General features: G+C 45.3%; 1 protein-coding gene across 7 annotated transcripts in view; it reads left to right on the top strand.

Annotated features, from left to right (window-relative positions):
• Positions 1–23,451, top strand: part of LDB3 (LIM domain binding 3) — a 117,492-nt gene that overhangs the window by 61,271 nt on the left and 32,770 nt on the right. For 3 of the 7 annotated variants that reach the window (XM_051982376.1, XM_051982375.1, XM_051982374.1), the window contains 4 exons: positions 2,271–2,440; positions 4,537–4,573; positions 18,806–18,841; positions 20,620–20,787. In XM_051982376.1, the coding sequence (XP_051838336.1) occupies positions 2,271–2,440; positions 4,537–4,573; positions 18,806–18,841; positions 20,620–20,787 (411 nt within the window). Of the gene's footprint in view, positions 1–2,270; positions 2,441–4,536; positions 4,574–8,790; positions 9,788–18,805; positions 18,842–20,619; positions 20,788–23,451 lie in introns of those variants that run through there. The other 4 variants (XM_051982378.1, XM_051982379.1, XM_051982377.1 and 1 more) reach the window with 3 other exon arrangements.

Consider the following 23,451-nt stretch of genomic DNA (forward strand, 5'->3'; position numbering starts at 1 on the left):
GACTCAGTTAATGCCTTTGATCCCAGTGAAAAGATTCTAGGGACTTCAGGGGTCTTTTGAGGCTTTGAATGCATGGAGGGCTCATTCTTCATGCCCTCCAATTCTCAGAATTCCATTTATTTAACCTTTAAGCAAAAAGCTCGCTTGTAAAAAACCTAACAGGTAGAAATTAAGCCATGAAAGATGAAAGAAAACTAAAGAGACCAGTGGGATGAAGATTAGGATGTACTATTTCTAAATGATATTGAAAAAGAATCGAAAGACAAAACTCTAGAACAGTCCCACACCTGCCCTGCCGTGTGGTACTTGAGTTCAGTCCGGACTATCTTGCCATCAGTCTAGACTAGTCAAGGACCTTAAGATCTTCCCTCATGCCAAACGGAATCCATTTTTCTTTCTTCTTTGTTTGGCTTCCAATTGTCCCCAAACATAACATTATACTCTGGCCACACTCAGGGCCAGCAGGAACATAAAGCCTGTTCAGATGCCAGCAGGAAACTCAGAAGAAAATCCAAGACAAGGCAGGCATATCCCAGTGTGGAACTGAGTTTTCCTCAACTGGACATTAGAGAGTGTACAACTAGGGCCAGCCCCTGAAGACCCAAGTCTCATGGGCAACTGTTGATGAGGAAGGTGCCCTGTAAGGCTTGGCTACTTCCTCCTCCTCTATCAGAGTGAACAAACTTCCTCATACTTTGAGGATTCCTACTAGGAGTCTTGGAGACTTCCAGAGGCATGCTGTCTTTACTAGAGCCTCATCTAGCTCTTAGTTTGAGTAGAAATTGACAGTGTTGTGATGCAGAGGTCTCTTTTCTCTTTTTTCAGTGTGGTCTGGTCCAGTTCCCTCAATGCCCATTGGTCCTGTACTTCTTCCGCCCTCAATCAAGTAGGGCCAAGTGGTCAGGATGAGTCAGAGCATCTAGGGAATGACAGGGAGCCAAATCTAGAATCTTTGGCTTGAATACAGATGGCAATATCAGCAGTTGACTGAGCAAAGGCAATCCACCAATGTAGAGTAGGCTTCTAAGCTTCTACCCAGTTCCTGATATTTGGGGAATTTCTAAAACACCCTCGGGCCAAGAAGTCAGTACATCGACCAGACTCAGGCCCCAACTCAACCTAAAGGATGTGTCTCCAAGGCTCCCCATTTTCCCTGTAGTACCAACTGCCTAAGAGAGACAGGGTATGTGAATCTTGACAATCATAGATTCAAAAAGAAACCTTAGAAACCATTTCATCAATCCCCCTCATCATACAGCTAGGGAAACTGAGTTTCAAAGAAGTTAAATAATTCTCCCCTAGTCACACAGATTGTAAATGTCAGAGGCAGGATTTGAATCCATGTCCCTCAATTCTGAAGCTAGTATTTTCACTGTATTGCTTTTTCAGCCTTGAATTAGAAGCTTCCTTCAAAGGGTAGATTCCTGAGCTCCTAGCAATTAGAAAGAGGAGAACCCATTTCTTCAATATGATTCTTGCTCTCCTCACATCCCATAGTTTTCTAGCCTTGATCTTGGAGAGTAGGGTCCTTAACATCAGATAGGGCCAATTAAATAACTTTCAGACCTTTTAGGAAAGACATTAAAAACATGCCTTGCCCTTGAAAGGGAAGTATGGTCTCCTTGCCACTGATGGGCATTCATCTCCTTTGAGCAGTGCTTAATGCCACTGGGCAAAGGGAGGAGGGAGACAGAGGCTTAGTTTGGCTGCCCGGGTACTCCCCAGTGGGGCTTGTTCTGATAAAAAGTAAGACGCAATATCAAGGCTTCCAAAGAGATTTCAGAAGGAGGGAGGGCTAACTGATGTGAAGAATAGCCTTCCTTCCTCTCCAGTGTTATTCCAGCTAAGCAACATCCCAGAACTCCCATTGTCTCCTCTGCACCCGGTGACTGTTTAACTTTCCAGGCTGGACTGATCAGATCCCAGTAACCACATGGTGTTGGGTCTTATGGACTTAGAACATTTTATTTTAGTCTTCTGCAATGGGTGAAAGGGAAAAAATTCTACAGGATGAGCAGGACTGAGCGCCAATGACCCAGACAGCCCTCCAGCGTGCTATCTTCTCCCTACCTCTCGATCACTTTGTACAACTTCTTCACAAAAAATCCATTTTCCCTCGGTTGCACTGGGGGGTGGGGTGGAATTTTTCTTCCTTTTCTTATAAAAAAAGTGAGGGGGGAGACCAGGGTCACGTGCTGGACACAGCACCAAGTGCTCCCTGAGGCCCCCAAGCTGGAGACCTTTTCCAACACCCTCTTTCTGTATTGCAGTAACATCCCCGTTAAAGATCTCGCAGTAGACAGTGCTTCCCCCGTGTATCAGGCTGTGATTAAAAACCAGAACAAGCCTGAAGATGAAATGGATGAGTGGACCCGCCGCTCCTCCAATCTGCAGTCACGCTCCTTCCGAATCCTGGCGCAGATGACTGGCACGGAATACAGTAAGTAGTTCCCATCTGAGATGGAGAACCAGAAGTACCTACCTTAGAGGTCAGCTTGGTCGGGGCCTTCAGTTTGCAGAAAATGTCACCCAGTCCCAGAGCTGTTTACTAACTTGCTGAGGATCACACAGGGAATAAGTAGCAAAGGTGGTCTTGGAAGCTACATCCACGATTTTGAGGTCCCTCGCTCTTTCCACTACACACAGATGAGGTGGGAGCTTGGAGTCTGACCCCAAAAGGCCTTGTTCCCAAGCTGAGGGGGCTAGCCAATCATTCTCCCCGCTCAGAATGCAGCCTTGCAAATAGTGACCAGCCCAGTGCTGTAGTTCCTCCTAGAGGGCAGTTAAGGAGGTTGGATAAAGAAAGTTGGCAATCTTCTGGGCTCTTCAGGGCCTCAGCACTGTGACAAAGCAAGAAGGGACTTGTTCCCAGCCGTTGCTTCTAAGGAAAATCTCTGCTTAGTCATGGATTCCTTTCATTCAACACAGATCAATCAAGTTTATGGCTTATCATTTCTTCACTTGGCCATGATTCTTACATCCAAGGGCATGACCAACTGTACTGACACCAGGGCAGAGTTCTATTACCTCCTCCCTGTGGGCTTTTCTTTGTTCTCGAACAGGACCGTGATCTCAGGCAGATGCTGCCATGACACAAAAGCGAATTGGACTGAAGAGAGGGAGGGCTATGCAAGGTCAACGGCCCAACTTTCCCTCCAGAGCCATCTGGCTCCAGTGGCCAGATATAGATCAAGTTGACTGGAGAAAGTCCTGGGCCTTTTTAACCTGAGGTTTTTAACAGGTCTCAGTTTAACTGAGGCTACCTCCTAGTTCAATGATATCCCTAATTCCACCAGCAGAGACTCTGGCGTTCTTTAATTAGTCATCTCTCCCTTCCAACCAATATACTGTGTTTTTAACAGCCTGTAATTAAGTGTTACCCTCAATGCTCTGTTTTGAGGTGAATTAATTCATTTTACCCACATAAAATGTTCTAGAATAAAATGAGATAATATATGGTAGACTATCCTAGATCAAATATTTATAAAGGACCTATCCCAGTGCCAGTTGTATTGTAGGCACTTAATAAATGCTTATTCTCTTCCATGTCCCCCATTGGTAGTGCTTGAAGGAACCTTAGAGATCACCTAATCCACCCCCACCTCGTTTTAGTTTGTTTTTTAAAGCTTCTTATTTTCAAAACATTATGCCTACATAGTTTTCAATATTCACCCTTGCAAAATCTTGTGTTCCAATTTTTTTTTCTCCCTCTCTTGCTCCCGGGACTCACTCCCCTAGCTGGCAAGTAATCCAATATATGTTAATCATGTGCAATTCTTCTATATATATTTCCACAATTATTATGCCACATGAAAAAAATCAGATGAAAAAAGAAAATAAAATGAGAAAGGAAACAGAATTCAGGCAAACAACCACAACAAAAGTGAAGATACTATGTTGCGATCCACACTCAGTTCCCATAGTCCTTTCTCTGCAGCCCCCTCATTTTATATAGACATATAGATAGAGTGCTGGACTTGGAATAAGGAAGAACCTACATTCAAATCCTACTTCTAACATCTATTAGTTGTGTGATCCCAGCAAGTGCCTCAGTTTCCTCATCTATAAATTCAGGATAATAATGGTACCTACCTTACAGGTTATTGTAAGGACTAAATGAGATAATAACTATAAAGTATATTGTAAACCTTAAAAGGCTATGTAAATGCTACCCAGTGTTATCAGAGGAAACTGAGTTCTAGATTGAGAGATTTGCTGGCACAGAGTCACACAGCTAGGTAGCAGCCAAGCAGAGATGACCACTTAGACTTTATACGTCCCCCATGCTGATTTTGCCCATGTTGGCCAGTTGTTGGCTGGTTGGAGGTGATTTAAAAAGCAACAAGGCTTCTTTAACCTACCTCCTCAGCATCCCGTGGGCCGAGCAGGGTCTGTCCGGGTCAGACGGAGCCATGTAGAACTCATCTAGGTTCAAGATCAGGATTTTTAACTTTATAAAGTCAGGCTAACTTTGTAAAGTCAGGCCAACTTTGATCCCCGTGCATGCCTTTCTAACAGTGCTTTTCCCTCTCCTAGTGCAAGACCCTGATGAAGAGGCCCTGAGGAGATCAAGGTAAGCGCCTGGAAACAGGCTCTGTGACCTTCTCATTCCTCTACTCACCTCCTAATGCTCCTCCACAGCCACTCCTTTAAACCAGCTCACTCGGAAGAGACCTTTCTAACTCCTTTACCTCTAAACTAAAAACTGAAATGCTTTCTATCTCTCCCATCTCCTCCTCCCTTCACACACACACACACACACACACACACACACACACACACACACACACACCATCTTTCAGCTCACAGGACTTTTCCACCTACTTTCTCCACCGGCAGAGCCTTGACAATATTCCTAGGGGCAAAAAAATCAGATCAGAAAATTCTGAACCCAGTTGATTTCCACAAAAGTGGTGTCCAGGTCTAAGACTATAATTCTGCTTCTCGCTCAAGGTCTCTGAGAGCCATTCATCTCCCACTGGTGGCTATTAAAGCAGTCAGATCTCTTTTAAGAGGGAGTCCCATGGGGGAGCAGGGCAGCTCTGGAGACTCTGGGCATTGTAGGATGTTTCCCTAAAATCAAGGTTGGCTCCTGTGCTATTGGGAACCAAGCATCTAGCCTTGTGCTAGAACAGCTCAAAAAAAAAGGATGTTTCTGTGATCCAATTTATCTTGCAATGGCCAATGGCACCGCCCTGGTCATAGCTCTGATGATAAAGGTCAGCATGGAAGTCAGGAGAAGCCTATATCCCCTCAACATCTCCCCCATTTCTAGAAGGAATTGGCTCTTCTTGAGGATCCAAAAGAGAGGCTTATGGATCAAAGATTTCGAGTTGGGAAGGACCTTTGAAAGGCATTTAATCTAGTCTAGTCTTCATTTTACAAGTTAGGGAAACTGAAACCAATGAAGATGACATGACACGCTCAATCAAAGGTGAAATTACCTTCATTTAAGTGACCAGATTTTTTTTTTAATTTAAATTTTATTTTATTTAATAATAACTTTGTATTGACAGAATCCATGCCAGGGTAATTTTTTACAACATTATCCCTTGCACTCACTTATGTTTCGTTTTTTCCCCTCCCTCCCTCCACCCCCCCCCAAGATGGCAAGCAGTCCTATATATGTTAAATATGTTGCAGTATATCCTAGATACAATACATATTTGCAGAACCGAACAGTTCTCCCGCTGCACAGGGAGAATTGGATTCAGAAGGTAAAAATAACTCGGGAAGAAAATCAAAAATGCAAATAGTTCACATTCGTTTCCCAGTGTTCCTTCTCTGGGTGTAGCTGTCTCTGTCCATCATTTATCCATTGAAATTCAGTTAGGTCTCTTTGTCAGAGAAATCCACTTCCATCAGAATACATCCTCATACAATATCGTTGTCGAAGTGTATAATGGTCTCCTGGTTCTGCTCATCTCACTTAGCATCGGTCCATGTAGGTCTCTCCAAGCCTCTCTGTATTCATCCTGCTGGTCATTCCTTACAGAGCAAGAATATTCCATAACATTCATATACCACAATTTACCCAGCCATTCTCCAATTGATGGGCATCCATTCATTTTCCAGTTTCTAGCCACTACAAATAGGGCTGCCACAAACATTTTGGCACATATAGGAGTGACCAGATTTTTAAAAAAATCCCCATTGTTTTGGCAAGTCATTTCTCCTTTTGGATCCTTAGTGAAATGGGAGGGTAGGGATTAGAGCTGGCCATGGAGGTCCTTCCCAGTTCAGGATCTAGGATCCTATGCTCTTCCATGCTGGGCTCTTGAGTAATTGACTTATACTGGTAAATCACTTATGGAAGATTTCTTTGAACCTGGGTTTTCACAATCCATACTTTAGGATAGAAACTTTGTAGCAGGGAGATGTTCTCTCCTTGAATATTGCCTAACCCGCCCCATACCCACTGTGCCATCCAGTCAAAAAACCCAGTAATGATGGAGCCTGTATTTCAGAGGCAACTCATGTGCTCTTGAATAGAGAGAGAGCCATACTCTCCATTAGTGTCTAGGACCTGGCTGGTCGGCCAATCGTGTCAAACTTATGCAAAAATGGTGGCTACTGAACCCTATATAAAGATCCCTGCAGGTCAATTACTGACTTAGAAAATCACACATGCTTACATATTTCTTTTATTAATATATCAGAACATTAGAATCAGATAGGAACTACATTTTAATTTGGGTTGGACCATGCTCATGGTTGGGCCTGTGTGTGTGTGACACTTCTGCTTTATTCTGTATCTGCTTCTAGAACATAGAAAGACCTGGTCCCTCCTTGGACTCTGAAAAGTCATTTGCATCTTCCAAACATTCCCCTGTGGGCTGGTTTAGGAGGAATGAGACATTTGGGTCAGACTATATCATCAGCACAGGGCCTCCTGAAGTCCCCCAGGCTCCATTTATTGCATGAGATCATTCCAAGTGATGGAGAGAAGGCTCTCAGTCTGAAACTGAGATTTGAATCTTGGCTCTGCCTTTTACCCCTTTTGGTTTAGGGGCTCCCTACATCTCAGTTTCCTCAATTGTAAAATGCAGGGATTGGACTAGAAGGTCTCTGAGATATCTTCCTGGTCTAGATCTATACTCCTCTGACCTGGATTTAATCCTGGCTCTGCTAGTTGCCACCAGTGTGATCTTGGATAAATAATTTAACATCTTACTTGACTTTGTTCCTTAATTTCCACAATTAGGCTGCATTTCAAGGTACCTCAAGCACTAAGTTATCCTAGCCAGATGAGCATCAAGGTGTCTTTTAGCACTAAATTCTGTGGTACCCCAAGAAGAAAACCTCTTTTTGCTGGGGCATGCCATAATAGGTCTTTTAGCCCCAGTGACACATTTAGTAATCTAGATTGTTATGTGCTCCTTAAGGGGGCCATGTAAACTCTTCTAGTTCCATCTACTTCCATCCTTACTCCTATCTTTTTCTGTTGGAAAGCCAGTAAGTTGTAGGGGAAAGCGTGTTGGCGTAGTGATGTGGCTTTGGGCAAGACCTGGACCTTTGTCTTCTCATTTGTAAAATGAGAAAGCTGGTAGAAATGATCTCCATGGCCCCTACCAGATCCAAAATTCCAGATGGGTCATCCTGCTGTTTTTTTCTTCCCTTACTCACTCCCTTTCTTTCTCTTTTAATTCTCACAAATTTTGGTCCTATGAATCGAGCCCTACTTAATTCTTCCCTAACCTTCTTTAGCATGTGCCTTTCCTGGTGCTTAGAGAGATCTGGAGGAGGCAGCAGACCTGGCTAGCTGTGCTGGGCTGTTATGGGCACCCTAGATGTATTGGAGATGATGGGGGGGGGAAGGAAGGAATGGTAACTGCCTGATGATGTTATCTTTCTCTCCAAGGAGAGAGCATCGGGCCAAATGTTCTCCAGCAGCAGCAGAGCTCAGTTTCAGGGACTTTGAGGAGTCTACCTGAGTCAAAACCTTTTATTAGGACATTTCCCAGCAGGCAGATTTTTGTCCTAATTATTTAATCAGGGAGGAAAAACCTAAGTGGTAACTAGACCCATTTCCAGGTCCCCATTTTTTGGTGACCACGAGAATCTTGAGATCTGTCCAATCTATCAGGGTAAGACTAAAAATTCGGCAATCCTGCCTTACCCAAGTTGAACCCTAAAGAGGCTAAGATAAGATTATGGCTGAGTACAAGCTTCCCAGACCCCTCCAAACACGGTGAGGTAAATGAGCTTGGATGGCATGTGTCTTGCTCTCCCTCCCATCTTCCTCACTCCCATTCCCAATGCGAAAATCTTAGAGTTAATCATGGGACTCAGATTTGCCATGAAATGGGTCTGTGATGATCATGGGAGACCCAATGCAGACAAGTTCTCAATGAATGACTTTCCAAGGTCTTCAAGGCAGGATGAGATGTTCCAGGCGTCCTCTTGGGGGGAGGGGGAAGAATGAGGGTCACCATTCATCCCAATGATTAGTTATCTCTTTGGCTCCTGGTTATATGGTAGTCTCTCCTTGCCTAGGCAAAAGAAACTCAGGGCCTTTCAAGATCTCCAAACTGGGAACCCATGTGGCTTTTGAAACCAATTTGAATAAATTGCCCCTCAACCTAGTTGTATGGTAGGGGAGTGGTGGACATATATGTTCCCTAACCCCTCTTTCTCCCTCCTCTCTCTCTCTCTCTCTCTTTCTCTCTCTCTCTCTCTCTCTCTCTCTCTCTCTCTCCAATTCTTTCATTTCTCTGTTTTTGTCTTTCTCTCTTCTTCCTCTCACCTTCCCTTTTCCTCTTTCTCTCTCTCTCTTTCTCTATGCCACAGGGAAAGGTTTGAAACGGAACGTAACAGCCCACGTTTTGCCAAATTACGCAACTGGCATCATGGCCTCTCAGCCCAAATCCTTAATGTGAAAAGCTAAAAACATTAACAAAAACAAAAACAGAAACAAAAACAAAAAACCCTATTTGGAATCCCTCTTCCTTCCCTTCCTCTCTACCTGCATTCCCCTCCCCCTCCAAATAAAAAGACATGTGTAGCATCCAAGGAGCCTCATTGGGATGCTAATGACTTCACTGCTGTACACAGCAGTCAATGTTGGAGACATTCTTATTAAGGAGAAATATTCTAGAATCCCCTTCCCTGATGATATACTGCCTCCCTTATATCCTCTTCAGTATAATCAATTTTCCTTTCCTTTCCCCGCCCCCTTGCAAAAACTTCTGCTTGGACACAGGGTTGGCATTTATTTGATCTTCATTTCAATGTAGCCTTAGCCTTCAGATGGCTAGGAAGTTTAGATTTGCTGTTTTAATGCATCGGGGGAAAAATGAGTGAATCACAGTTTGTGCTCAGGTTTCCTTATTGAAAAAATTGGCTTGTGAGAAAGGCCAGCTTCCCCAGATTCGGCTGAGTCTAGTGGGCTAGGCATTTGTGCATGTTGAGTGTTAGAACCAATGCTTTGGCTCAGGGTCCGGGTTCCGAGCCCCTTGCCAACCTCTGGTGAGCCCAAGGAGCCAACACTGGATCCCAAATGTTCAGGGAAGCAGAGAAGATGGGGATGAGATGATGCTTTCACTAGTGGAAGTTGAATAATCAAGAGGTTAGCCCCGCCAGAGCTTATTAGTCTTGGGGGTTCCCAAGCGTGTTGTTAGTGTCAGACATATGTGTGGTTAAGTCTCAGACAAGGGCGTTTCAAGCCTCCAACGAACGTGCTCCTCTCTTTGTAACATGCTTGCTTGGCCAGCTCCACAGTTTTCCCCCCTTTCTGTACATATCAGCATGCTTCTTCTGAAATAAAAAGAATTTTAAATAAATCAAACCATGCCCTGGTCATGCTGTGCCTGTGTTCTGTAAGCAATGAAATACCGAGGCTTGGGAGAGGGCAAAAGTGTCGGCCAGGCCCGCCCATGCACAAGGGGCTGGGTCCACAGGCTTTTGTCTGCTCGAGTCAGTCCAGTTCAATTCAATTGATTCCTAGGCTTGTCCTGTGTTTGGTCGCAGCCAAAAGGGGGATTGGTGGCCAGAAGAAGGAGAATTTCCCATCTCTGCACTTTGACGCTATTCTCCATAACATTTCAACTGTTACTCTAGAGAGATCCATTCATCAGGCAGTATTTAAGATGTGTCTATGGGCTAAGGCCATCATAGAAAAGAGTCAGTAGAGAAGACTTTTTCTTCACCTGCCATGTTCCTATTGGATCTATGCTTTTGAGGAAGCCCATCAAGTCTAACCCAGATCCTAAGTCTTAGCAGTCTTCAGTAACTTCTGAACAGAAAAGGGCCATGAGGGACAGAGATGGGGGGCAGTCAGATGCTGCCCTCCCTCCCCTGCCTCTCACAAGCTCCTCTCATGATTTGCTTAGCAATGATGTCATGTCAAGTGTCTGGGGGCCTGGTAAACAAGAAAAAGTGGGGGAAGTTCTCTTTATCTGTGATGGGAAGGAAATGGAATCTCCTTTTTTCAGGGAGATTGTTGTGACCCCATTTCCTTGGCACTACTCTAGCCCTGCCTGTTGCTTCCAGAGAGCCTGATGCTTTGGGTGACAAGTAGGATGCCTCTCACAGGCCAGCATATGATGCTTGGGAGAAGGGGGTTGATGGATGGATTTATGGGTCTAGTCAACCTGAGCCTAAATTCTATCCCCATTCCTCCCAGGTGGGAAACCCTCACCCAAGGATGGGATTTCTAGTGAATGAGGAAGGTCAGGATTATTGTAGTAGCTATGGCTTCCTTCCCTTCTCCCCTATCCTTGATACTCCTCGTTGGCCCATTCAACCTTGTATTTGCCAACCTTACCAACTCCACTGACATTTCTTTGGCACTGGGCACCTTTTACCTCGGGCAGAGATCAAGCCAGTGGACTTTAGACACATTTCCTGGTTCCTTCTCCCTCTTCTCTCTCTCTCAAACCCTCCAGCCCATCTCCTAAAATCCAACCTTGGAAAGGAGGAATAAGAAGTTAACAGAAAAGGCAACAGGTTCGCCAGGGGAAGGAGCTGAGCCAATACAAGGATTTAGGATACATAGACCAGTCAGATCCAGCACTTAATTCAATTCAATGAATATTTATTAAGCTTTTCTATATGCCAGGCACTGTGCTAATCCATACATAGGTGCTAAGGCTATAGACAAAAAAGAAAAGAGTTCCTGTCCTCCAGAAGCTACCATTCTCCTGAGCAGAAATGACACGTGCATGGCTAAGGCTAGCCTGTGGAAGAAAGGAGGTCTTTGGGGTGGCTAACAGCAATAGCAGTAGAAATCCTTATGATGAAGGATAAGGCACCCCATCCAGTGACTACCCCACAGAGACCTCTCTGTCCCTTAGCTATGGATTCTTCAGTTGTTTGGTTGTTTGTTTTGCAATCAAGAGAAGGGAAAGACATGATCTCTACATTCAAGAGGTCCATAGTCTTTCTAGAAAGACAAGACACATGTGGGCAAAATTAACCAACCCAAAAAGGCAGACTACCACAGGGTTAGACGATGCAGCTCCAACTCTGGTATAGTGGTCATTCAGAGAAGAATTCTCTGTTATGAAATAGTAAGGAAAGACTTTGTGTATGGGGCAGGATGTTAGTAAAACTTTGAAGGAGGAATAGAGATGAGGTTACAGTCAGGGTTATTCTCCCTTCCCTCCACACAAAAATCCCAGCCCTGGATCTCCCCACACCCCAGTCTTAATTAAGCATTTAATGAAGATGCAGTCCAGGCAACAGCAGTCGGAAAAGCCAAGCCCAGCAGCCAGGCCTCCCTTCCAGGTAAATCAACTTGTCTGGCTGTGGCGCAGGGTAACGCTCCCCTTCTTTGCCATGGTGTGAACCCCTAACATCTCCCCCTCCCCTGGCTTGCCCCCTTGCCTTCCATTTCTGTTCCTCTTCTGACAAACCAGCCCCCCCCCCAGTACTGACAGCATGGAGTAGAAGCAGCAACATGTTAATGCTTGTGTGTGGAGCTGTTGGGGCTTCGGGGGGATTGGGGCGGGTGCTCACAGGGGCCCCAGCCATCCCTCTTCTCCCCGCCTCACTCCTCAAATCTTGACCAGATCTCAGACCCTTGGAGACTCAGGGTTGGCTCTCTTTCTCAGGGAAAGAGTTTTTCTTTCTTGATGTTGGAAACCCTTCAGATAGGACAAGAAGGAGTTCTACTGCACTGTAGAAATGCCATGAGTGAGGATTAAGGAGAGTCTTCCTACTTATAGAAGCCCAGATGGAGCTCTTGGAGATGAGATGCATTCCTTACTGCTAGGACCCAAAATGTCTCTCAGATGGGATTCTGGGGGATGGGGAGAGTCTTCCTTCTGGCAGGTGTGGCCACACCTGAACTTTCTCCAAAAAAAATTGACTATATGCGTTTCCCACCCTAAATAACAACTTCCAAGGAGCTAACGTGGTTCCATAGTGAATTCTGAGCCTGGCTTTTGTGCTATGGAGGGGTCCTGTGCAAGTAGTCTCCTTGCTTTTCTCTGTGTTGATAATCAAAGTTCAATAGTTCAGGCTCTTTTGGCTGTAGGTCGCTGGAGGGAGATGGATTTGGGAAGGGAGAGTGGGAGATGTGGAACGAAGTAGTCCATTGTAAGTTTCATCTTAAGTCGGATGCAAGAGAGCTTGATGGAAAATCCAATTTTGTTAAAAAAAATGACAATTTCACAAATTAGGAAGTGACTATCAAGCTCTCTTCTTCCTACATTGGTTGCTGACTCAGGGATGGGTTTTTGGAGGATTCTGGCAAAAGGAAACTGTGTGACCTTTTAGAACTTTAAGCAGTAGTGAGTTCCTCATCACTGGAGGTCTTCAGGCAGAGGATGGATACTCCTTGGCCAAGGTGAATCTTTCTCAGGTCTAAAGCTGAACTAGATATTCTTGTGGATCTTTCATATTGAGGTTCTCTGAGGGACCATATCTAGGGCTAAGGACCCTTAGTTGGATCCTGGGAGCTCTCCAAATGGGACAGCCATAACTTAGTGGTCCCTTGAGGGTTTGCCTGTCTCTCTCTCTGTCTCTGCCATAGAGTGTGAAGGAGTTAGTGGTCACCTTTACATGTGAGCAGATCTTAGAAGGAAGTAGTTCCCACCTCTATTAGTGAGCAGATCTTAAAATTTCCTGCCAAGGAACTTTGGGCTTACCTTGCCTACATATCAGTGGTGGGTAAGTCCCATAGAGCACACATTTGGGTGAAATCTCTGCTTTGTCCAATTTTATTTCTCAGGAACTCAGAGAGTCGATCTGTAGCTGGAGTCTGATATAGAGAACCTTAGGTTGGAGCCAGGCAGGAGGAGAATGGGAAAAGGGTGGACAGTTTAGAAGAATGTTGCCAGGAGTAAAAAATGGCCTTTGTATAGAACTGTTGAATCTTCTTTAGGGCCCAAACTCTGGTAGAGCTGAGGTCTCATCTTTTATGGGAGAAGATGGGGTGGGATTTGGTCCCTGGTTCTAGGCTTCCTGAGCTTGCTTTTTCAACTGTTACCCCTCCTCAATTTTACTTTGATGGACATGGGCAATGAATACCCACAGTGCTTAGAGAGATTCCTACTTCCTTCCGTTGCTTCCTGTTAACCTCTCAGAACTGTACTAAGCCTTCCCTCCCCACCCTTTCTCCTCACCTCGTAACCCCAGCCTGGCATGGCTGGCTGGCAGGATTCCTGGGTGGGGGGAGGGCTGGCAGCTAGGAGAAGGAGAGCTGGTTCCTGCTGGTTGCTTGTTGGCAGGCAGCCTAGATCTCAGGGTAAGAGAGGTGGTGCCCTGCATGGATGGATGGGCTCAGCTAACCCTGCACAATGGAAGAGCTTTGTACCCTCAGGCAAGGAGCAAGTTTGTATGCCCATCTGCACGAATACATGATTGGTGTGTGTGTGTGTGTGTGTGTGTGTGTGTGTGTGTGTGTGTGTGTGTGAGAGAGAGAGAGAGAGAGAGACACAGAGAGAGAGAGAGAAACAGAGACAAAGAGACAGAGAGACAGAGAGAAAGACAGAACGAGAGACAGAGAGAAAAGGAAAGAGAAAGAGGAGAGAGATGGAGAGAGAGAAAAAGAAAAAGAGAAAGTAGGAGAGATGGATTCAGACAAAGAGGAGAAAAAGAGAAAGAGTGTGTGCATATGTGGGTGTGAGTGTGTGTTTGTGAGAGACAGAGGCAGAAAGAAAAAAGGAGAGAGAGGGGAGAGAGAAAGAAAAAGAAAAAGTAGGAAATGATTCAGACCGAGAGGAGAAACAGAGAAAGTGTGTGTGTGTGTGTGTGTGTGTGTGTGTGTGTGTGTGAGAGAGAGAGAGAGAGACAGAGAGACAGAGAGACAGAGACAGAGACAGAGACAGAGAGAAAGAAAAACCTTGTAGAGCATGAACCTGGGCTTATGTCCCTGAGCTCCCTTCTGATTATTTTCTGTGGATCTGTGATGCTGTGTGGAACAATGTGCACACGCATGCTGAGGGAAGGATGCAGGGAGAGGAGGTGAGGGAGCTCGGCTCCCTCAGACACTGGCTTGGTACTGTAGCACTTTTACTTGACGTGTGACTCCCCTCCACCCTACCCATCTCCTCTCTAGGACCCAGTAGGCCAGATCCCCAGCTGTTGAGGCAGTGATCCAAGGATAGGATCGGTCTTTAAAACACAAAGAGGCCTAGAAGTTATGGCCTCTGTTGTGCCCTGGAGGCTACAAAAAGAAGCTCCCGGAGTGACTGGGTGACTTAATGGAAAGACTCCAAACCGGAAGCTTCTTGGCTTCTGGTCCCAGTTCTTCCACTGGCTCAGGCAAGTCCCTTCCCTTTGCTGGACCTCAGAATGTTTGGGAAACATTTAATATGTAGGTAATCTCTAAGGTTATTTCCAGCTCTGATATTCTGAGATTCATCACACTCTACCATGGGAAAGACACAGGCTTTGGAGTCAAAGTATTTAGGCTCATATTGGATGGCACTCAAGACTCTCTTAGCCCTACTTTCCTCATTTTTTGATGACTCCATGTCTTCTAATGTCTTTTCTAATCTACGATCCCATAATTCTGTGCTCCTTGTTGGCAAGCAGAGGGAGCCTTCTCTAGTGGGTAAGCTGCCAATACTTGACAGAAGGAAATGACATCCAACCAGAGTGGATAGTTGGCAAAAGAAAAGCTTCCTGAGGGTCACAAGGCAGCTAAGGGTGTCCACACTTTCTTTCTGGGCAGGGATCTGGTCTTCATGGTACATTTGTGCTTCTCCACAGCATTTCTATTTGAGCCCAGGACTTTGCATCCCCCAGGGCATTATAGCATTATTAGATCTTGCTGCCCTTTCCAAAACTGGAGCCTGTCCTTGCTCCCTCTTAGCCACGAGAAACAATGAATTCCTTTGGTTCTCTCTTCCACCCTCCGCCCAAGGGGCTGCCATGCTGTTTGGGACCAAAAGGGACACAAGACTAATCAGAGTTCCTCTTGCTTAGGCTTATACACGTAGTAAGTCTCAGGTAGTATTTGAACTTAGTTCTTGCTAACTCCAAGAATTATGACTTATGCATTACTCTAGGTTATATTGTCTTTGGCAGGGAAACTGAACTTACAACACTCCCATAAGTATCATCAGTGGTTGCTCAAAGACTCTGTGTGTGTGTGTGTGTGTGTGTGTGTGTGTGGTGTGTGTGTGGTGTGTGTGTGTGTGTGTGTGTGTGTGTGTGTGTGTCACATTGCTCTCTAACCACATCCTATGCAAAAGCTGACTAGCTTTGAGTTGCCTTTTATTTTGGCGGGGAGAGGGCTTTCTCCAAGGACCCCCCGAGTCCAAGCAAGTGTTTCTAAAACCCGAGCAGTTTCCTAAGATCCTCTTGGGACATTGACTGTTCTGGAGTGAGGTGAGTTTCAGTAGGAAGTTTCAGAGAGGATTCAGAAGGCTCTGGGACATTTGAAGAGGCAGGAAGGTTGAGACCTGAGGCTCAATCCATGCTGTGACATTTGACCCGCAGTCTTCACCAGGCTATTGTTCCATTGGCTTGTTATCACAAGGTGCCTTCTTAAAGCCAGGCCAAGAAGACTGAAGGATAGACTTGGGAACTTTGATCAGATCTTGTGGTCGGTCAGCCTGAGAGCCCCGTGATGGGCACGATGAAGGAAGAACAGTGGAGAGGAAAGCCAGCTCTTAAAGAGGACTTGCAGCAAGCTGCCCATCTATTATAAAGCTCCCGCTGTCCATCTTATCTCAGAGGGTTATAAGGAAGGAGAGGGAAAGAAACTGGGAATTCCCCACTCCCAACGCCTGAGTTTCAGTAGCCAGATGTTGGATCCAGGACTTCTCCATGCCCCTCCCTATGGCAAGCCTGGCTGGCTCTCCAGAAGGTCACATTAATTTTAGTGCAGCCAGAGCCAGGAAGGACACACAGGGGCAGAGCTCCTCTCTGGTCAGATCTTAGGGTAGTCCTAAAAGCTCAGGGCCCTCACCCTTGGCTGGGCTCAGACACTCCCTATGGTCCTCCTTTCCAATCTCCTTTGGCTCTCCCCATAGCTCTCCTTATCCTGGAACTTGGAAAGCTCTTGCCTGCTTTTCAAACTGTCTCTTTTCCTTCTTATTCTGTCTGGAGAGATTTCTTCTCCCTCTCCCCTTTACTCCCTTCTCTCCCTCCTATTTTTCTTTTCCTCCTTCCTGGTTCCAAGGGCTCACTTATCATGTTACAGTCCCAGATTTTGCATGCTCTCTCTGAGTCTCTGTCTTTCATCTCGGTTTTTCTCTGTCTCAAGTCTTTCTCTGTCTCGGTCTTTCTCTCTCTCTGTCTCAGTCTTTGTGTCTGTCTGTCTGTCTCTGTCTCTGTCTCCTCTCTTCCTCCTCTTCCTTTTCTCTCCTTCTCTCTCTCTTTCTCTTGTCTCTGTCTCTCTCGGTGTGTCTCTTTTCCTGTGTCTCTCTGTCTCTCTAACTCTTTTTCTGTCTTATCTGTCTCTCTTTCCCTCCTTTCTTCCTCTTCCTCTTTTCTATCTGTTTATAATTGTCTCTTTGTTTCTGTCTCTCTGTATCTTTGTCTCTGTCTCTTTCTGTTTCTCTCTGTCTGACTCTCTCTCATTCTCTCTCTCTTTCTTTCTCTCTTTTTTCTCTCTTTCCTCACTCTCTCTGTCTACATCTCTCTCTCACTCTTGCTCTTTCTCATTCTTGCTCTCTCTCACTCTCACTGTCTTCTACTCTCATAATTTTCCCTCACTCTTCCCCGAAGTCACTGATCTTCATAAATCTCCAAACACTCAATAACCAGGCAGGCACACTTCCTATTTTCTATTGGCCCCCTGCTATTGCCCACTCCCACCTCCCCACCGCTTGCTGTTCTGCTTTGATTTGAGATTGTGAGCTTCCATTGGCCATCCTGAAAATAAATGGTGCTTCTGACTCCTCTAGCTGTGTGCATTTTTCATGAAGTATGTTTCTATGTCTTTGATGCTCCTCTGATTGTGCATGGAATGGTACAGTGGAATAGGCACTGAAGTTCAAATCTCAGCCCTCAAACTTACTTCCTGTGTGATTGTGTACAAGTCACTTAATGTCTCATCTAATGTCTCTGGACCTCAGTTTCTTCATCTGTAAAATGAGGTGGTTAGACTCAACCGCCTCTGGGGTCTCTCCCAGCTCTAGGTCTGTCATCACGGTTCTAGGTATGTCATGTTGTTGTTGTTTTCTCCAACTTCCTTCTCCCTTTAACATACAGTGTTGAACACTCTGTCTTCCTCCTCTCTTTGGCTGGCCCTTGATTTCCAGGTGGGGAAAACATATTCAGTCTCACTCTCTTTCTGGTAGTCCCCATTTAAGCTTCCATCCTTGACACAGCATTTCTAAAACCTAGTTAAAAACAGCTGAGTGGGAAAGACCTCCCCATCCTCCCCTCAACCCCAGATGAATCACCACTGATTCTAATATCCACAGCACTCCCTACATTCTACCATCAAGTAGACCACTATCAAATCAGATTGACAACTATTTAACTGCATCATCACCACTGACAGAGAGGCAGCTTGACATGGTAACCAGAGAGCTGGGTTTAAAATCAGGAAGATTCAAATTCAAGTCAAGTTTCATATCCCGGTTGTCTTGGGCCAGTCAACCTTTCAATGCTCTCCGAGCTAAGGCCATAAGTTACAGAGAAGATGCCAGCCTGATTTGGTAGAGGAAGTGGCCTCATCTGGGAATTTCCTATACCAAGGAAATCACAAATCCTGTCCCTCGCTATCCTCCCCACCACTGACTACATCACATTACCCATGACCATATAACCATCTCCATTACTCCCAACAAAAGCCCCAACCGGCAAGGCCACCACAACAAAACATTCATCGTAGAGGGGAGATGGGATACCTGTCCAAGCATTTCTCTTCTATCCTGTCCAGTTGGCTACTGGGATAGAGAATAGGCAGTGACCTTCAGGGGCAGCAGGTGCCCTTGCCATTAGCCTGAGCATGTTCCTTTCCGGGATTCACAACTTCTTTGGGGGGAAAATCCTGCTCATAGCTGAAAGCTGAGCCTGTCATAAGTTCATCCTATGAATATGGCAGATGGATAGCCAGAGATGAGTTTGGAGTTCTAAACTTGGTTGTGTCCATGAATCAAATTAAATGGGAAAAGTAGAAAGTGCAAAGTGACCAGGCGGCTGAGTACTGTCCATAGTCCTGACGCCATCCTTGGGATTTTCCTGGAAGTTCTATCTATTTCTTGTCTCCTTAGAATATGGTTTTCCACCTCTTCTAACCATAGAATGAACTCTTCATTTCAAAACACTAATGCCTTGGACAGCCAGACAATAAGCTAGATTGTTACCTTCTCTCCTGATTTCTTCTCTTCCTTTTTCCCTCCTCACCGAACCCTGTGTTTTCCCTGGTTTCTTCATATCCTCTCCCCTCCTTTCACAGTGCCAAGGACAGTTCAAAGGAGCCAGCAGGAAGAAGGTAACGTTTTCTGTGTTCCATGTCCCTCAGTCCAGCCTCCCTTTCCCTCCCTTTTCCTCCAAAAGAGTTTACCACTCCCTAAGCACTGACCTGCCCATTTGGAGGTACAGACCCATGTCACCTGGGGAGCTGTGCCTTTGGCCAAAGGGTTTGCTTTTCCAGGCAGTCTGATTTTGGCAGATAGAGATGGCAAATCTCTTATGGAACCCTAATGATTCGGTAGTCCACTTATATTTGGGATTGGACTGGGACTTTGAGTGGAGACTCCTTCAAATGAATTTCTTTGGGGCTGGTCTTCTCCCCACCCCACCCCTAGCCAAAGAGCAACACTCAGTCACGCTTTGTGGATTTATGTCTGTTCTGTTCTTTTATATGATCTTCACATGAGTTTCCCGAAGCAGGCAGGAGGATATTATTACCTGCATTTTGAAAAGAAGGAAACTGAGGCATAAAAGCAGTAAATAATTACCCTGGACTCAGTACAGCATTGTCCATAGAAAATGACTGGTTCTTAAATTGAGGGTCCCAGGACATGTTTCCTTGTATCCATACAGTACTTAGCACATTATAAACAATAAATAATTGCATATTGGCTGATCTATAGATAGCAGAACTGAATTCAAACTCAGATCCTTTGATCCCTTCACCAGATCACAGCAGTCTCCTGGTCAAGCCAGGATTAAAGAAGGACAAGTGAACATTGTCAGAGGCTGGAAGCCCAGAGAGTTAGAATTTTAAGCCTCCACCACCTACTAATTGCATCTGCTTAGCTCATTCTAAGAAACTCCCTGGAACTTAATTTCATTCCTTATAAAATAGGAAGGGAATGAGATGGGAAGCATCTGGGTGCGGATGCAGATGAATGGAAGCTAGGTAAAGACTTTGACAACGCAGAGTTGTAAGGGCATATATTTCTGGACTGACAATGAGGCCACTGGGGGTAATTCTATAGCATCCCATAATCCCTTTTTGTGTCAGGAGGCACCCACAGAACTCTTCTCATCAATGGCCTTTATAAAAAGAAATGACATTGCTTTCTCTTGTAGCATCATTTCCGGATGCTTCCCGCTTCACTCTGACTTTCTTCTGGGTTCTCTTGCCCATTTGTATTGCCAAGCTTCTGTCTCACAACTTCCTCCTCCTTCCTGCCCCCACCATTATGCCCCCAGGATGGACAGGAAGAAAAGAGAGAGCAAGAAAGTTCAAGGGATTGAGAGTGCTCAAGGATGGGCTCTACCCAAGTCAATGCATTAGGCTGGAAACAAAATCAGTTCAGAATCCCTGGGTTGTTCTCTCCACCACTACCCCCAATTATTCCTCACTAAACAGTCCTCAGGAAATATTTCATAGAATATTTAAGAGAGGAATGTTGAGGACCTTTAATGAACAAGTTTCTTGGTTGGGAACATTTTTGCTGTTCGGAGGCACTAGATTAGATAGCCCTGATCCGGTCCATATTTCTGTAGTTCCCAAAGTAGTCTGGCTGCCCTTAAGCTAACCAGGTCTGTCCCCAGGTAGCCAAGTCAAGGAAAGGGTGTCCAAAGAAAGACACTCCCCAGCAGATGCCTCCCTACCCCAACCTCCCAGAGCCCATTACCCTTGGGGATTACCCCAGCTTCTTTTGCTTCCCTTCACTGATTTCTTTCCTCCTAAAAAAACCCAATGCCCTTTGTCCTTCCCGGAGCCCCAATTCATTGGCTACAAATGGGCCTCGCTCCTGCGGGCTCTTTGAACTTTGTCTCAATGTACTTCTTCTGTTTGGTCCCAACCCTAACTAGTACCCCCATCGAGCATGCTCCAGTGTCCACCAGCCACGCCTCTGCTCTGCCGCCAGCTTCTGCCCATCCGCCCGCTACTGCTGCTGCCAGCCCAGCTCGCCCAGCATCGCCCCCAGCTGTCTCCACCACCTCTGCCTCTGCTGACAGCCTCTCACCTGCTTTCCAAAGGTAATGGTCCTTGGCTCTGCCTGCTGAGGCTCAGGCCCTGGTCGTAGATGGGGTTTCACCAAGAGATGCTCCAACAGGAAGCACAGAAAGAGAAAAGTCAGCCCTAGAAACCAGTCAGCCTGGTAGGAGAGCAGTGCCTCTTGTACCTCCAGATGTTCATCACCTATAGTCCTGGGGGGGTCAGAGCACAGGGGCTGAAAGAGAAGAGGTAACTTTCATCTCTGGAGTTCTTTGCAATTTGTAAAACATTTTCCTCACAGCAATCCTGTGACCCAAGAATTCCCTCCTCAAAAGCTTTCCTGCTTTCTCCAATATAGTTGCATGACCCTCGGCAAGTCATTTAGTCTGTTTGCCTCGGTTTCCTCAAGAGTAAAGTGAGGATAATAATGGTGTTTATTTCTAAGGATTGTTGTGAGGCTCAAATAAGATAATCTTTACAAAGCATTGTCCAAACCTTAAAGTATTATATAAATACTAGTCATGGTGATAGACTTAGCACCTATTACAATGTGCCCAGATTTGTGCAAGATTGAGACGTCACAGCCCCTGTCCTCCAAAATCTAGTCCATCTGGAGGTACAAGCCTGCTCCCTCTGGAAAGCTAGCTAACCAAGCAGCATGGTGCAGAGAGCCTGCATGCTAGAGCTGGACTTTGGAGTCAGGGGAGGCCCAGAAAGAGACTCTCACCAGCTGTGTGTCCCTAAGAAGACTCTCTGAGAACCAGGTTTCTCATGTGTAAAACAAGGACTGGATTAGGAACTAAGCCTGTGGCTTTCTTATTTGGGAACTCCCTCTGCCCATGCAGGTTAGCACTTTCCCTGTAATTTATCATTTTACAGAGTCCTTAATCTGAGGGGAAGTGTTTGTGAATTTCTTCAATTCAAAAATATTGTAAGATATAAAAAGTCCTATTTTGATATTTTGGCAGCATTATATTTCAGTATAATTTCTTTCCTTTGTAGTTTTATGACCTTCATCTGGAGCATTTTAAAACATTGTTCTGAGAAGGGTCTTAGGTCTTGCCAGAGATGTTCTGGACCCACAAGAGATTAACACATCTTTGCCCTAGAGAGTTATGTAGGCTGAATACTGAGGTGAAGCATCTTGCTGATGGTCACACTGCCAGGACATGTCAGAGGTGCGACTCCAACGGAGGCACTCCTAACTTCAAAATTCGCCCTCAGTCCACTGTGCAAGCTTGTCTTTCTGTCTCTGTCAGCAGTAAGTAAGGAGCCCGATGGGACCAAAACACTTTGTAAATTTGAGAGAATTCTAGAAATATCAGTTGTTGGTTGCCCTTGTTGCTATAAGGGATTTGGTGAAGGATAGACCAACAAGGGTTTCCCTGGGGAAGCAGAGAAGGCTTCTTGGGAAAGATGAAGGAGCTGGATCAAAGGATGGATAGAATTTGGTGTTTAGAATATGACTTTCGGCTCCAACTTCCTCAGCCTCATCCCTAACCTTTGTCTTTCATCTCTCATCCAAGGAGGTACCAAAGGTCAGGATGAAGGAAGAAAAGTAAAGGGGGTTCAGTAAGATGGAATGGAATGGGATTGTATTTGGAGAGAGTAGATCTGGATTCAAATCGTGGTTTCTACTTACTGCTCGTGTGATTTTCGATCTCCTAAAAACTCACTGGGCCTCAGTTTCCCTTTCTATAAAATGAAGTGAGGTAAGGTCCCTTCTGGAATTCTATATACGGCTTTGATCATCTGAATATCAATTGTTAAATTGGAGTCACCTCTTGAGTTCCTAGAGTAATTTGGGAGCATTCTCCAGCCGCCCCCAACACAGTCAGGCTCTAGATGGAACTCATCGAATTGGCCATATGTCCCGAGTCCTCCCTGGGAACAGACAGGCTGGGAAGAAGAATGGGATTTCAGGGCTGTGGGCCTCTTGCCAGCTGTGGACCTCAGATAACTGGGGTTGGGGGGTGAAGAAGGGGACAAGGATAAATGGAGGGATCTCCCACCACTGTTTTCTGGCCAAAGAGGATCTTCAAGGTCCAGAAAACACTGGAGACATCTCCTGGTTCAGACACAAGTACCCTTGGGGTCTCCTACATTCACAAGGTCTTTGGGTTTGCAGTTAGATGGGACATGAGTAAATCTCTAGTCCATTAATTTGTATCCAGACCCAGGGGCCTTTCCCAGGTCCTATCTGTTCCTTCTTTTGCCCAACCTTTTCTCCAGCTTTTAAGTTCTTACTTGTACACTTGGAAAGCATCTTTCGCTCTGTCTCCTCAGACTAGGTGGCTCAGACTCGTCTCTCTCTGGTTTCTCTATTTCCTTAGCGGAGCATTGCCTTCTTATTTGCTCAGCTTCTAGGGGCTGGGAGCATGGAAGTGCACAGGGAAGCTCAGGATGGAGACAGGTCCCATTTGTGAAGGTTTTTTTGTTCCTTATCATGTTTTTGTTGACTCATCCTCGTAAAGAATTCTTATTAGGTATTAGAAATATTAGAAATTATCTAGTCCATTCCATAAATAGACTATTATGTTACAGATAAGGAAACTGAGGTGAGAGAAAGAAAGTGATTTGCTCAGGATCACACAGTTACTAGATTAGAGTCAAATTCAAGTAAGTCAAATTCAGTGATCTTTTTCAAGAACTCAGCACTCTTCTTTCCTCTCCTAAAAAGTGACAAGCATTTAATAAGCACCTTC

Source organism: Antechinus flavipes, chromosome 2 (genome assembly GCF_016432865.1).
Source record: "Antechinus flavipes isolate AdamAnt ecotype Samford, QLD, Australia chromosome 2, AdamAnt_v2, whole genome shotgun sequence".
Lineage (NCBI taxonomy): Eukaryota > Metazoa > Chordata > Mammalia > Dasyuromorphia > Dasyuridae > Antechinus > Antechinus flavipes.